This window comes from Lithobates pipiens, unplaced genomic scaffold (assembly GCF_037356315.1).
Source record: "Lithobates pipiens isolate NorthernLeopardFrog02 unplaced genomic scaffold, aLitPip1_a1.2 Scaffold_3, whole genome shotgun sequence".
NCBI lineage: Eukaryota > Metazoa > Chordata > Amphibia > Anura > Ranidae > Lithobates > Lithobates pipiens.
Window position 1 is genome coordinate 93038353 of NW_027507790.1, and position 16948 is coordinate 93055300.

At 40.9% G+C, this 16948-nt stretch overlaps 1 protein-coding gene across 3 annotated transcripts in view; it reads right to left on the reverse strand.

Moving 5' to 3' along the window:
• Positions 1–16948, reverse strand: part of CMKLR1 (chemerin chemokine-like receptor 1) — a 159149-nt gene that overhangs the window by 5444 nt on the left and 136757 nt on the right. For all 3 annotated transcript variants that reach the window (XM_077462042.1, XM_077462041.1, XM_077462043.1), the window contains exon 2: positions 12466–12527. In XM_077462042.1, coding sequence (XP_077318168.1) covers positions 12466–12489 — 24 coding nt within the window. In that variant the 5' untranslated portion in view covers positions 12490–12527. The remainder of the gene's footprint in view (positions 1–12465; positions 12528–16948) is intronic.

The following is a 16948-nucleotide window of genomic DNA, read 5'->3' on the forward strand; positions in this document are numbered from 1 at the left end:
TAAAAAAAAGTTTTAAAAATGAATGTTTTTTCAGGAGCAGTGATTTTAACCACTTGCTTACTGGGCACTTAAACACCCTTCCTGAACAGACCAATTTTCAGCTTTTGGTGCTCTCACACTTTGAATGACAATTACTCAGTCATGCAACACTGTACCCAAATTAATTTTGTGTCCTTTTTTTCCCACAAATAGAGCTTTCTTTTGGTGGTATTTGATCACCTCTGGGGTTTTTATTTTTTGCGCTATAAATGAAAAAAGACCGAAAATTTTGAAAAAAACGCATATTTCTTTGTTTCTGTGACAGAATTATGCAAATTATTAATTTTTCTTCATACATTTTGGCCACAATTTATACTGCTACATATCTTTGGTAAAAATAACCCAAATTAGTGGATATTATTTGGTCTTTGTGAAAGTTAGAGAGTCTACAAGCTGTGGTGCGAATCGCACAAAATTGATCACATCTGATGTACTGGTGGACTATCTCGCTTCTTGTGACCCGAACAAAAGTCAGGAAAGTACAAATACCCCCCAAATGACCTCTTTTTGGAAAGTAGACATTCCAAGGTATTTAGTAAGAGGCATGGTGAGCTTTTTGATGTTGTAATTTTTTTCCCGCAATTCTTTGCAAAATTAAGATTTTTCATTTTTTTTTCTCCACAAAATTGTCATTGTAATAGGTTATTTCTCTCACATGGCATGTGTATACCACAAATGACACCCCCAAAAAAATTCTGCTACTCCTCCCGAGTATTACAATACCACATGTGTGTGACTTTTTCACAGCCTGGCCACATAGAGAGGCCCAACATGCAGGGAGAGCCATCACGTGTTCTAGGAGCATAAATTACACATCTAACTTGTTGACTACTTATTACACTTTTGAAATACCAGGACAATGACACATGACACTGATGACAGATGGCACTGATACGTGGCAATGATGACACTTATACGTGGCACTGATGACACGTGGCACTGATGACAGATGGCACTAATATGTGGCACTGATGACAGATGACACTAATATGTGGCACTGATGACACGTGGCACTAATACGTGGCACTGATGACACGTGCCACTAATACGTGGCACTGATGACACGTGGCACTAATACGTGGCACCGATGACACGTGGCACTAATACGTGGCACTAATACGTGCCACCGATGACAGATGGCACTAATACGTGGCACCGATGACGCGTGACACTGATGACAGATGGCACTGATAAGTGGCATTGATGACACGTGACACTGACAACAGATGGCACGTGACACTGGCAGGTGGCACTGATGACAAATGGCACTGATATGTTGCACTGATGACAGATGGCACTAATACGTGGCACTGATGACAGATGGCACTATGTGGCACTAATGACACGTGGCACTGATGACAGATGCCACTTATACGTGGCACTGATGACAGATGGCACTGGGGACAAATGGCACTGACAACAGGTGGCACTGGGGACAGATAGCACTGGGGGCAGGTGGCACTGGGGTGGGGTGGATTGCACTGGGGCGGATGGCACTGGGGCGGATGGCACTGGGGCAGGATGGCACTGGGGCAGGATGGCACTGGGGCGGATGGCACTGGGGCAGGATTGCACTGGGGCAGGATTGCACTGGGGGAGGATGGCACTGGTGGAGGATGGCACTTTTTTTTTACACTTTTTTTTTTCTCTGTGCACTGACAGCTGCTGCAGCCGTTCATCTCTCCCCTCTCACACACTGTCTGTGTGAGGAGGGAGAGCGGTGCTGAGAGATGATCTCATATGTTTACATATGAGATCATCTCCCATTGGACACGCCGATCACGCTGTAAACGGCCGCTGTGATTGGCCGTTTACAGCGATCTGTGTTTGCCTGTCCCCGGGGGACACGGCGAACACAGAACTTCCGCGATGCGCGCCCGCGACGGCGCGCATTGCGGAAGTAAACAATAGGAAGTCCAGGGACGGCCAATTGCACGAAAGCGCCTGCTCTAAGGCCGTAAATCGGCTATAGGGCGGGCACGAGGTGGTTAATAATGCTTAATAAAGCCCCGGACCATTTTCCAGCTAAAGGACCAGGCCCCTTTTTGTGATTCAGCACTGCGTCGCTTTAACTGACAATTGCGCTTTTAGAGCTTTCTTTTGGTGGTATTTGATCACCTCTGTGTTTTTTATTTTTTGCACTATAAACAAAAATAGAGCGACAATTTTGAAAAAAATTCTATATTTTTTACTTTTTGCTATAATAAATATCCCCCAAAAATATCTAAAAAAATTATTTTTTTCCTTACTTTAGGCCGATACGTATTCTTCTACATATTTTTGGTTAAAAAAAAATCGCAATAAGTGTGTATTGATTGCACAAAATAGGGGATACTTTTAGGGCATTTTTATTAATATTTTTTTTTTACAGTGATTTTTATTGTGACTGTGACATTATGGCGAACACTTCGAACAATTTTGACACATTTTTGGGACCATTGGCATTAATACAGCTATCAGTGCGATTAAAAATGCACTGATTACTGTAAAAATGGCAGTGGCAGTGAAGGGGTTAACCACTAGGGGGCAGTGTAGGGGTTAAGTGTGTGTGTGTTTTTTTTAACTGTAGGGGGTGTGGCTTGGCATCTGACATCACTGATCATCTTTCCCTATAACAGGGAACAGGCGATCAGTGACAGCGTCACTAGGAAGCACAAGGAGAGCTTTGTTTACACTTACCTCTCCTCGTTCTTCAGCTCTGTGATCCGATCGTGGGCCTGGTATGGAATTTTGGGGGACCCCTATGCAATTTTTTTGAAATTTTGGATCGGGGTTCCCCTTAACCACTTAAGCCCCAGACCACTGTGTTTCTTTAACTGACAATTGCGCAGTCATGCAACATGGCTCCTGAACAAAATTGAAATCCTTTTTTCCCCCACAAATCGAGCTTTCTTTTGGTGGTATTTGATCACCCCTGCAGTTTTTTTGCGCTATAAACAAAAAAAGAGCGACAATTTAAAAAAAACGCATTATTTTTTACATTTTGCTATAATAAATATCCACCAAAAATATATTTAAAAAATTTTTTTCCTCAGTTTAGGCAGATACCTATTCTTCTACATATTTTTGGTAAAAAAAATCGCAATGAACGTTTATTGATTGGTTTGCGTTTACAAATTAGGGAATAGTTTTATGACATTTTTATTAATAATTTTTTTAATGGCAGCGATCAGCGATTTTTATCATGACTGCGACATTATGGTGGACACATCAGACATTTTTGACAAATTTTTGGGACCACTGTCATTTATACAGCGATCAGTGCTATACAAATCCTGTGTAAATGACACAGTGAAGGGGTTAACGACTAGGTGGCAGTGTAGGGCTTAAGTGTGTCCTGGGGCATGTTTATAACTGTGGGGGACGTGGCTGTGAACAGAACAGGGAGATGCTTGTTTACATTAGCATTTCCCCATTCTTCCTCCCTGTGAGATGATCGCGGGGATCCCCACGGCGATCGAGTCTGTGATACCCACGATCCGACTCACGGAGGTCTCAGCCAGCACGCACGCGATGGCACCGTGCCCATTTGCCTGTCCGTGCCATTCTGCCGACGTACAATGGCGTGCGCCGGTAGAGAAGTAGTTAATATTCATACCAGACCCAAAGGGCTTGGTAATGGTCTGTGTGAATCCCATGCCATTTTTTTCAATGATTTTTTTTGCCAGGACCGACAATTCATTATCGGCGCGAGTACTTTTAAATTACTTTCTTTCCTTTAGAAATGTCAGTTTGTGCAGGGACTGTTCTAAACACGGGAAAATGTATCACTTTACAGGCATACTAAAGACACCCCCAGGTACGAAATTTAAAGGAATATTTCACTTTTATTGTTTCACTTTAAGCATTATTAAAATCACTGCTCCTGAAAAAACTGCCATTTAAAAAAAAAAAATGTTGTATTGATACATGTCCCCTCAGGCAGGACCTGGGTCTCCAAACACTTTTTATGACAATAACTTGCATATAAGCCTTTAAAATGAGCACTTTTGATTATTCATGTTCGTGTCCCATAGACTTTAATAGTGTTCATGTGTTCTGCCAAATGTTTTGCCTGTTCGGTATGTTTTGGTGTGAACCGAACAGGGGATGTTCAGCCCATCCCTAGTTGCAATATAACTATAAACAATTAAAACTGTGATATTTGGATATATAATCCCAGTTTGTGCTCCAAATCTGTCTAATGTTTAGTTTTGAAATAAATACCTGTGTCTGAAAATTTCTGTGGTACACATTTCAAGTTAAATAGAGGAAAAAAAAGATGAAATTCCCTTTTTTAACATAAATATTGTTAAGTCAGTAGATGTGTGGAGGAGTCTGGGTTTCACAGACAATAGCCACGAATATTGTTCATTTGCTGGAAAGCATGCAAGCAGCTTGGGTAGGTCATAACATAAGATGGAGAGACAAGACAAGCTTTTATCCGGAAATAAAAATGAAAGTGTGTTATTTTGGAGACAATAACCACAAATATTGGATAATCACTGGACAATATGTGTTTGGGTCACAATAAAAGAGGGCAAGATTTGGAAGTTTATCATACAATAATAATTAATGTATTATCTTAGGGACAATAGTCACAAAGATATTTAAACTGTATGCAAGCAGCCTGATTAGGCCAAAATATAAAAGGGCGAGACAATACAGGTTTTATCCCTAATTATTATATTTATCTTGAAATAAACATTAGGCTGTATTAGATGATAGCCACAAATATTTTAAATGATGAAGCACTGGAATAGGCTGCAAACTTGAATACACAGCATATTATTTACCCTGCAGCAAACACTAGAAATTTTGCAGCTGAAATATAGCTGTAGAAATGTGTGTGGCACATTTACAGTGCTGCCATATCAGAATGGACCACAAAGTTCAGGACACAAATCAGAATTTATCAAGAAACTAATACAAGTTCGTCCATGTATCCCATTGATGGTCAGCTAAATATATATATCAGCAGTGAGTATTGACTTCTTCCCAAGTCAAAGAATGCTAGAACAACCAAAAGAAGAAATGATATAAAGGAATATAGCCACAACAATTACATCATGTGATATCAATACAAAATGGGCAATTAACCCCTCTAAAATACTCCCACTTTATTTGAAAAGTGATGACAATGTTGTCACTGAAAACGGAGCTAAAATGTGTTAGCCATATACACAGAAGTGGCTCATAACTGTAAGTAGGCAACATGCATTTATAGTTGATAATATTCAAATGCATCTGTGAAAGACTGTATGTTAGATAAACAAAAACCCCTAATGATGGACTTTTTAGGCACGTACCAGTATACCTGGCGTCAATCTGGCATCCACCGCACATTGCTGTTGGATGTCATGATAGACTGTCAGGATTATTTTAAAGCTCCCTGTTCCTTAAGGTTAATTTATTTTATTTTAGCACAAATGGTATCTGTATCTAATTACTTATATTACTAACATACTCTTTGAATCTATAGAACATAAAAAAATATTATTATTTTTCCCCCCACCTTTAGATTATATTCTTCCTAAAAAAATCAATCATATTAAATAAATGTATACTATTAAAATACTATTTTAAATGCAATAATTAAAATCGATTTAACTGTTGATTATTAAACTCTTTATTATTATAGCCACTATCAATCATTATACATATAATTACCAGCACGCTACTGCTGACTCTTCAATGGTCATCCTCAGGTATATTTTTTCTTTCTTTTTTGAAAAATAATTTCAATACAAATAATAGATGTACTATGTACATAAATATAAGTCAAGCATAGATATACAGTGGTGTGAAAAAGTGTTTGCCCCCTTCCTCATTTCCTGTTCCTTTGCATGTTTGTCACACTTAAGTGTTTCGGAACATCAAACCAATTTAAACAATAGTCAAGGACAACACAAGTAAACACAAAATGCAATTTGTAAATGAAGGTGTTTATTATTAAAGGTGAAAAAAAATCCAAACCATCATGGCCCTGTGTGAAAAAGTGATTGCCCCCCTTGTTAAAACATACTATAACTGTGGTTGTCCACACCTGAGTTCAATTTCTCTAGCCACACCCAGGCCTGATTATTGCCACACCTGTTCACAATCAAGGCATCACTTAAATAGGAGCTGCTTGACACAGTAAGGTCCACCAGAAGATCCTTAAAAGCTACACATCATGCCGAGACCCAAAGAAATTCAGGAACAATTGAGAAAGAAAGTCATTGAGATCTATCAGTCTGGAAAGGGTTATAAAGCCATTTCCAAAGCTTTGGGAATCCAGCGAACCACAGTGAGAGCCATTATCCACAAATGGCGAAGACATGGAACAGTGGTGAACCTTCCCAGGAGTGGCCGGCCGCCCAAAATTACCCCAAGAGCGCAGCGACGACTCATCCAAGAGGTCACAAAAGACCCCACAACAACGTCCAAGGAACTGCAGGCCTCACTTGCCTCAGTTAAGGTCAGCGTTCATGCCTCCACCATCAGGAAAAGACTGGGCAAAAATGGCCTGCATGGCAGAGTTCCAAGGAGAAAACCACTGCTGAGCAAAAAGAACATCAAAGCTCGTCTCAATTTCTCCACAACACATCTTGATGATCCCCAAGACTTTTGGGACAACATTCTGTGGACCGATGAGACAAAAGCGGAACTCTTTGGAAGGTGTGTGTCCAAGTATATCTGGCGTAGAAGGAACACTGCATTTCATAAAAAGAACATTATACCAACAGTAAAATATGGTGGTGGTAGTGTGATGGTCTGGGGCTGTTTTGCTGCTTCAAGACCTGGAAGACTTGCCGTGATAAAAGGAACTATGAATTCTGCTGTCTACCAAGAGATCCTAAAGGAGAATGTCCGACCATCTGTTCGTGTACTCAAGCTGAAACGAACTTGGGTTCTGCAGCAGGACAATGATCCTAAACACACCAGCAAGTCCACCACTGAATGGCTGAAGAAAAACAAAATGAAGACTTTGGAGTGGCCTAGCCAAAGTCCTGACCTGAATCCTATTGAGATGTTGTGGTATGACCTTAAAAAGGCCGTTCATGCTCGAAAACCCTCTAATGTAACTGAATTAGGACAATTCTGCAAAGATGAGTGGGCCAAAATTCCTCCAGGACGCTGTAAAAGCCTCATTGCACGTTATCGCAAACGCTTGGTTGCAGTTGTTGCTGCTAAGGGTGGCCCAACCAGTTATTAGGTTTAGGGGGCAATCACTTTTTCACACAGGGCCATAATGGTTTGGATTTTTTTTCACCTTTAATAATAAACACCTTCATTTACAAATTGCATTTTGCGTTTACTTGTGTTGTCCTTGACTATTGTTTAAATTGGTTTGATGTTCCGAAACACTTAAGTGTGACAAACATGCAAAGGAACAGGAAATGAGGAAGGGGGCAAACACTTTTTCACACCACTGTAATAGATATAATATGTGAGGCAAAACTCTCCCTCCTTTTCAAAAAATGACATACTTTGTTTTGGTACTTTACAGGACTGGCTGTTTGTGCCCCAGTGTTTATTGCCCTCATTAGGGGTTGAGAGAAGGCTTGGGGCAGTTTTTATTAACTGCCCATCTTTTGGTTTGATTTGGCTCAGACATCTAAAACAACAACATTAGGAGCTTTTTGAAGCTGTAAAACTGCTCGGTACACCTGTTCCACCGTCTGTTGTTTTTAACCACAATAGCATAGAATGCCACCCTAAGACGTGAGTGTAATATGTGAAACTTAAAATATTGTATTTCTGCATAATTTTGTACATCTTTTTGTTTTCTTTTTTCAATATATCTCAACATATATGTCATTTATATTTTTTGAATAGAAAATGTCTCTTGTTTAATACACACCCCTGAGGAAGGAGGTATATTTTTACTCTGAAACGCATCGGGTGCAAGAGTATCATAGTTCACTGTATGTACAGCGGTGACTTCTATGTAAATGTATTTCCTATGTTATATGTCTTTATGATACTTTATACTCAATAAATCATTGTTTTTTGTACTGTACTATACTTTTTATTTGGTACGTGCCTAAAAAGTCCATCATTAGGGGTTTTTGTTCTTTGAATTCTATTACTGGATGTGGCACTTAACAACGCACAAAATTGTCCTTCTATACAAATTTCTATGTTAGATAAACAGTCTATTGGTGGTCAGACCCTCCGATGTCGGAAAACGCAAACATATTGGCTGGGTCACAATAAGGTTCTGGTACATTTAATCATATCCTAAAAGATACTTCAATAGTAGTGGTACATGCTTAAACTGGGCATGGTAACGCATAAAGCAATTCCATATAAATACCCCTTTGATGGCAAGAACTGTATAGTCCAGTACTTAAGATATTGTGAGCTTCCAGTAAAACAGGTGAAACACTTGATAAATAAAGCTTTCTCTTAAAAAAAACATCACTGATACCCAGCTGCAAATGTCTATACTTTCACTAGCATGGAGAAGTCAAAGATTGTATTAATAGAGCCCTTTATTAAAAAGCACTTGTGCTGTAAACTATTGGAAACGGCTCTGATGGAAAGTGTATGTATGATACTGAATCAGTCCCTTGATGTATCAACACAATTTCAACCCTCGCTGACAAACAAAAAAAGATGTACTGCATGATCAATCTGTGCAGTAGTTTCTGATAATGTGATAATATAATCACCAATGTACACAGCAGTTTTAGCATTCACAGTTTCAAAGCCTTACTGCTAGTAACACTGACCACATAAACAGCAGTTATTAACAATGTGAGACAGCCCTTCAGAGCAGGTATTTATGTTAATCCATGCTGGTCACAGAGTGTACTCCACTCACAACACAAAACTGATACAGTGCTCAAAAGCACCACTACAAAGGCACACTCCAAGGCCTTACAGCATCATTGGCCACAAAAATTACTGTTACTTGAGCTTGGGTCACCGGAGCAGGTAAATATAGTGCTGGCTGATTTTGTGTGCTATGCCTGTATAAACTACTGGTAGTCATGTCCCTGGAAGCAGGAAAGGGATTCACAAACTACTTAGGATGGGCAAAGCAAGGGATAGTTCACCTCAGGTGGTCATCTCATACTCCTGGACTCATGCCTACATATAGGAATGGCACAAGGCCTGTTTGTAGTGCGCCCAGAATGTATAACATAGTGTCCTTTTTGGTTGGCAAAGTCATCACTTATTAAAAGAATATTGGGAATATTTTGGAATGGGATTTTTATTTTTCTATGTATATTGCAAGATGTAATCAAGAACATTCTGTAGATGAGGCCCAGTTGCATAAACATGTGGGTTATATTTACATTGTAAGAGTATCAGAATAGGCTAAGAGTGGGGACAGAAGCTGGTAGTGGTGGCGGGCCAGAAGAGGTTATAGTAGCTGGCAATGGTTAAATGCTATGAAAGATGGAAGAAGGTGGCAATGCTTCTGCAAGCTAGCTGCTAAGCCCTGTACATTCCTGTTGTCTAGCATGCTTTCCTCTATTGAATCCAATGTACTCCCTTCTGGCTTTGTTTCCCATTTATCTGAGTTCACTACCTGCCCTGATCTTTTGGCTTATTTCAAGTCTGCTAAATGCCCTGACTCTTCATTGATGGTTATCTGAATCTGCTGCCAGATTTCTCACCTGTACCTTTCCTACTATGTCTGCAACCAGTCTCATCCTCTGGAAAATCACTGCTGTGCCCCTTCCTGCTCCAGACCTACTTCCTGGTACCTTCTTGTCTCTGGGTCCCTGGTCTTGAGCATGGTTAACCCAGGGGACACCACCTGGGGTCACACAGAAAGCCCATCTTCACCATCAGAAGTTCAAGTGAATACTGGCTGGCCCTTACACTCTGTGCCCCCAGGAATTCTATGTCACCTGCTTCCACGATGGACTATCCTCTCCTAGAGTCCTCCAGTGTGGTACCAACTCCAACAGTAGTCACTAGAGTTGGACCGAACACCCCCATCGATTCGGTTCACGCCAGAACTCTTGAACATCACAAAGGTTCGGACCTGAAAATCAACTGTTCATTTTGAAGACTTATATGCAAGTTATTGGCCATGAAAAGGGTATAGGGGCCCGGGTACTGCCCTGGGGGACTTGTATCAATGCAAAAAAAACTTTTAAAAAGATTGAGCAGTGATTTTTGAAGAATTATATTTTAAGGTTGAATATATTTTTATTGTTGTTTTTAGAAAAATACTAAATATCAACATTGTAACAAAGTCATTAGCAAAAAGACTTATCGGTAGAGGTAAAGGGGAAGAGGCAGGAAAGGGGGAAGAGGGAACAAAGTAGAGGGAAGGTCAAGGGGAAAGAGGAAGAGGAAGCACCCAGCAGTCCTCTCCTCAGTGCAATATGTATTAAAGTGCAATGACAAATAACCTTGTAAACTAGAAACAGTCTTCATTAGCGATAGACACAGCTCTGTGTAGTGCCATCAATCTCTGGGCCCAACTTAGAGTTAAAACCCATCTTTTACACTGTCTCCAGGAGGAGAGTACCAATGTTTTTTAAAGTGGGGGGGGGGGTGAAGAAAAAAAAAAGAAAGGGGGGGGTGCTCAGCATGCATGGGCTTGCAAAAATGATCTAAGTTACCTAGTTAATTCGAACAGGTGATTAACAGATGATTGCCATCACGAAGAGCTAAGTTGCTCCGCTTTTAATTTAATTATGATTCATAACTCGACCAATGACTCCATCCCCCACCCCTCCCATAGCTTCTGATCTCAATCTCATAAGATTAGATTGTTGAGGAAGAGATCAGAGGCGGAATTATGATGGCGCCATAGGGACCATAAGATAACGAACTTGTCATATGTATCCTCCGCTTTCGCTTGCAGCTCAGGGGCAGTGATTTTAATGATGTGTAAAGTGAAACAATACAAGAAAGCCTGCAAACAGTTTACTGAAGACAAGCAGACTAAGGACATGGATTAATGAAACCATGTCATGTGGTCTGATGAGACCAAGATAAAGTTATTTGGTTCAGATGGTGTCAGCGTGTTTGTCAGTAACCAGGTGAGGAGTACAAAGAAAGTCAAGCATGGTGGTGGGAGTGTCATGGTCTGGGCTTGCATTAGTGCTGCCAACACTGGGGAGCTATGGTTCATTGAGGGAACCATGAATGCCAACATGTACTGTGAGATACTGAAACAGAGCATGATGCCCTCCCTTTGGATCCCAACATGATAACGACCCCAAACACACCTCCAAGATGACCACTGCCTTGCTAAAGAAGCTGAGGGTAAAGGTGATGGACTGGCCAAGTATGTCTCCATATCTAAACCCTATTGAGCATCTATGGGGCATCCTCAAATGGAAGGTGGAGGAGGGGAAGGTCTCTAACATCCACAAGCTCTGTGATGTCGTCATGGAGGAATGGAAGAGGACTCCAGTGGCAACCTGTGAAGTTCTGATGCCCAAGAGGGTTAAGGCAGTGCTGGAAAATAATGGTGGCCACGCAAAATATTGACTTCAGGCCCAATATGGACATTTTCACTTAGGTGTGAACTCACTTTTGTTACCAGCGGTTTAGACATTAATGGCTATGTGTTGAGTTATTTTGAGGGGACAGCAAATTTACACTGTTATACAAGCTGTACACTCACTATTTTACATTGTAGCAAAGTGTCATTTTTTCAGTGTTGTTACATGAAAAGATAGAATAAAATATTTACAAAAATGTGAGGGGTATGTATGTATGTAAAAGCACTGGTAAATTGTTGGCGCTATATAAATTCCTGTAATAAACAATTGTGGCAAGCCAGCAGAGCAGAGATCTCCAGAGCTGAGAATGGTGACAAGTCAGCAGAGGCGAACCGATATTAGTTGTAGTAGCTGGTGATAGGCAAGCAAAGGTATTAGGAGCTGGTAATGGTGGACATTTTTTTTTGGAGTGGATGACAAAGAAAAATGTATACACAGTGGCATCAGCTGCAAGGTGTTTGAAATAATTTTTATGAAAGTAAGCCAGTCCATGGTGGCAGGGAACATGCAAATTTGTCTCTCCCAGGCAGCACAGTGATCACATAGTAAGCCTACAGCTCCAGCACTTACTGTGCAAGCTCTGGTCAGTGGTCATACTCCGTGCGGTCCTCATTTCTAAATGTTTCTGCATTGGTCCTAGACTCCACTTATTTTAAAGCATTGCTAAAGCAGCCATCACCACTACTGCTCCTACTTTCTGGGACTGGAGAATCTGAGGCATATTGGGCATGTAAATTCAGCCAAGAAGTTATTCCTCAGAATCTTTTCTAAGTACCATTCAGCTAATTTTTGTCCTTCCCTTCTATATTCTTGCCATGCTCCTCAACATTTGATATTAGAATTTCTTGTACACCCTCCTGCATCAAGTGACTCATCATGTACTGATGAATAGCATATTTTAGATTTAGATATACCTGCATAGGGCAGGATCTCTATATACGAAAAAGAATGGTGGCAATAAAAAAATTTAATTAATACTTACAATTCCAAATGTGGCTGTATCCATGAAAAGAGCAAAAATCTTATTCTCAATCAATTTTTCACCTACAGAAAAAAAAGAAAAATACAGTTTAACAATGTGAACAAATATTATATTGTTTAGCTAATTTGATTTTAAACCCAAATCTGAATGGATCTGATATTTATTGCAGGAATTTAGGCATATGATTTTGAAAGATTCCAAAGGTACATTCACCATTCTGTCAAGTTTCATTACCCCACTTGGGGGCACCAACTACAATCGCATCAGCACTGTCAGTCAAATTGTACAAAAGATTAAAAAAGCAAGAGTGGGTAGATTGCACTCATTGGTAGTGTGCATCTGCTTATTGGAAAGAGGTGATTACAAACTCATTTTGTGACAAAAAAAAAATAGGATTCACAACCACCTGATGTTAGACCTAGCCAGCTCAGGTGACTGTACACAAATAACTGGAATTCTTAGCCATGGGCATTGCTATAATATCTGCTAGACTGAAATTTGAAACCCAAGATGCAGCTTGGCAACACAACCTCCTCCTCAAAACCTAATAAATGATGGCCCTCTGAATAATGCTCTTCTTTCTTCTACACAGTGTTGCCCCATACAGGTCACCAATTGCTACACAGCAGCGAGTCAGACACTGAACTTGGATTCGTTCCTCACATTGTCATCAATTTCAGGAGATCAGAAGGGAAAAGACATGCATCTGGTCTGTAGCCTGACCTGGACATTTCTGGCGATGTTATCACCGGGTACAATTCCTGTGTAGTTGAGTGTCATAACCAGGTTGACCGAAACGGTTGTGAAAGGTAAATGCTGTATATGACTATAGCTTCTACTCCAATGGTTGGTATCGGGCTACACAGGAGAAAATGTCTATGAAGTCTGGTGTCGTTTGCTTAATATCTTGTGACTATGGATTTTTTAGTACCACACAGAATTAGAAAGAATAAGCCCTAAAACTCCTATGTCCCTATTACTTTCAATTTAGCCCATTAATGATATTCCTCGATGATTTATAGTGAAGTCCTATTAGCCTGGGTGTTTGAGAGGCTATGACAATGGCAGAAACCATCTGGCACTAATAAGGAGTGGGAAGAATTACTGACATCTTGTAGTGATCACTGGCAATTAGCAAGTCTGTGACTGAAAAATTATGGCATATAAAGCACTGAGTGGGAAGTGAGAAATATCATTGACATCATTGACAACTTGTAGTGAACATTGGCAATTTGACAATTGTACCACCTTTGTTAAGATCAAATACTTTAGACAGGTACTCAGTGTCCACTGTAGTGCTTACTGTAGCTTTGACAGGTGCAGGCTCCATGTACAATCAGAGATGCCTCCAGTCCACCCAGAAAATAACAACTGTGATCCTGCTATGTTTTATATGAGGGTAACATAAATCATATTTATTGGCTTGGGAAAGGATAAGTTTGAAATGGAGTGGGTGGTAGGCAAATCAAGGTGGTATGGAAGACCCAAAATTAACAAAATCCAACCATTAGAAATATTTTTGTTATTCTAGTAGCAGTTTGTAGACACAGATATTTGCAAGTCAAGTGGCATGATTCAGTAAACATTTTATATATTATTATTTCTGTGTTGTTTCAGCTGATTATTGATGTCACAGCAATCATATTCAAAGAATTTTGTTTTCTATCCATTCTTACAGAACATTAACAATCTATTTTTAGTGAGCACATATTTTGAGTTATTTTTGCATTATTTACTTTATTTTTGCCTTAGTATATCCTACAAGTGTACCAATTCATGGACGGGTTTAAGGCATGATGTTTTATTTTAAGCCTTATTAAAAAAACTGATCTGCACAGAACATTACGCTTAATCCACTGCCCCACAGTGCTCAGCTCAGTCCTTAGTTTGACAATATCTTGCCTATTAGCCTTGAAAATGGCCAGAATTTATTTTCAAGATTCTCCCATTGACTTCAGTGGGATTATGATTTCATAGAACATCTCACAAATCAAACCCAAGCGCATTCACCCATCACTACTTTTGAGAGTGAGCCAGAAATTTGGCCCCTCCTCCTTACCCCTGCAGCCAGCCCATTCACAAACTACAGTGGGATTTGTGCATGCGCAGTAGGAAAACCGTCTGTGAAGTCGCAAGGCTTCACTGCCGGTTTCCCTTAGCAAAGATGAAGGTGCCAGGGCCTGAAAGCCAAATCAAAAGTCAGCTCGGATGAGGACACTGCTCGATGCCTGGACCGGTAAGTGCCCTAATAGTAAAAGTCAGCAGCTACAGTGTTTATAGCTCCTGACTTTTCCTTTTTGGGGGTGGGGGGCCGGATCTCCTCTTTTAAGTAATAATCCAAATCGTTAATTTGAACAGAAATGTTGATATACTATACATAAAATATCTTCCAGGATATCTTCTTTTACTACAAAATGCAATATAGATATTTATAAATGAATCAAAGATGCTGACCCTGGAGGATGGCAAAACAAGGATGGTTCTGCCATTTTGATGAGAAAGCAAATTAGGCATTGTCAGGGGAAGTACTGTGATCTCTGTGAAAGGAAAAAAATACCTCCAAGTGTTAAACCTTGTACACACGGTGGGAGATTCCGACAACCAAATCCGTCGGATTTTGTCCGACGGATCTTGTCCGAAACTGTTGCATACACACGGTCGGACAAAGTTGTCGGAAAATCCGATCTTTCAGAACGTGATGACGTATTTCATTACGATGGGACTACGTTCAGGCTAGTAGCCAATAGCTTTGATGTAGGAAATTGATCTGAGCATGCGTGGCACTTTGTCTGATCGGAATTCTCTACACATGATCGGACTATGTCCGATCGGAGCAGTTTGTGGGAAAATATTTCCAGCAAGTTGGAAAATTTGGTCCGACGGATATTCCGGCGGAAACAGTCCGATGCATACCACACACAGTTGGAATATCCGACAAAACGGTCCGATAGGACACATTCTGACGGAATCTCCGACCGTGTGTACAAGGGCTTACACTGACATGCTACTTTGCATGTACCTAAGATGAAACAAAATTAACTGATGCTAGGTCCAATTTAACAATTGTCGCAATATGACAACGCTCACACAGAGACTTAATTGTTTCCAATAGTTGGCCTTATTCTAGACCAGTGTTTCTCAACCTTCTTCCAGTCACGGCACCCTTAAAAAGTATTTCCTGATGCCAACATGGCAGCATACTAGTGATAGAGCTCCGCCTCTTGACCACTCCCTCCCAGTGAATAGCATAAAAAAAGGAATAGTTAGCCCCCCCCCCATTTTCTTTTTTCCTATACGTAATCTCAACGCACCAGGGATAAAGTAAGCAGTTTGTCCCCACCTCTGCCTCCGTGCAGCATATGGCTGAGTTGAGCTTCTCCCAGTACAAGGTCCCAGGCTCGGGCTGCTAAATGTGCTATAGCCTTGGGGAGTCCCTTCTGTAGGTCTTGATGGGGTCCCCATTTACGAAAGTGACTGCAGGCAGAGGTGTGGAGGGGGGCAGATTTTTCTTTATTTTCATTTATATTGGCCACCTGCGCTGTTTAGGGTGTTTCTGTCCCTTATTTTATTTTTTGGATCTCTATTTGTTTCTGATCCTCAGTTGCCCTCATAGGTCTCTGGTGGTGGCCCTGTGTCCGTGCCATTGGGGGGTGCAATGCACACCTTACAGGGGTCTTTTGTTTGCCCTATAGGGTGAATGCGGCCACCTAATGCCCCTGTTCACTCAATGGAGCCCGGTGATGATGTCAGTGGGCCGCGCCGGTCTGCACATATGCAATGGACGGCGGAAGCTCCTTCTGCCATGTTGGATGAAGGAAGAATCGCTGGTATTTTGTCGGCAAGTGGGTGGGTGGGGCTGAGGGAGGCCTCTGCCCTCCCTCTGATCTATTTAATAGGCTTGGTCTGCCTGAATGGCAGGCAGACACATAGCCTCTGTATTCTAGGCAGACGTCTTTCCTTGGGGTTTCCCCTCTGCAAGACAAGCATCCTTTGAGCAACCACTGCTGTTTCCCTGCAGGTATTACTCACAAAAAAAGGAATTGAAAAAGGGAGCATTTTCCTGTGACCTTTTGGAAGCATATTTTATTCTTTCATCCCAAATATCTCTAAAACTGTCTTCTTTTTTTCCTGCCTTTTATTTTTCAGCTGGCCGCCCCACCCGTTCTCCAGCCATGAGTCAGTCATCATTTATACAAGACCCTCAACTTCTAAGGTAGGGGACCAACAGCTGGGTAAGTTTTCAGGTTTAAAAAAAAAAAAAAAGAGTGCCTTCTTATTGCAAATTGCTTTCGAAGATCTAGAGACGCTCTTGAAGATCTAGAGATACTCTCAAAGATCTAGAGACGCTCTTGAAGATCTAGAGACAGAGAAGAAAGAGACTCCTTAGGATAGCGCTGCCACCGGCACTGCTCCCATTCCAAAATGAAACTGAAAAAGAGGTGGCATGCCTCCTCTCCTCCTGAGCAATATCAGTGCCCTAATA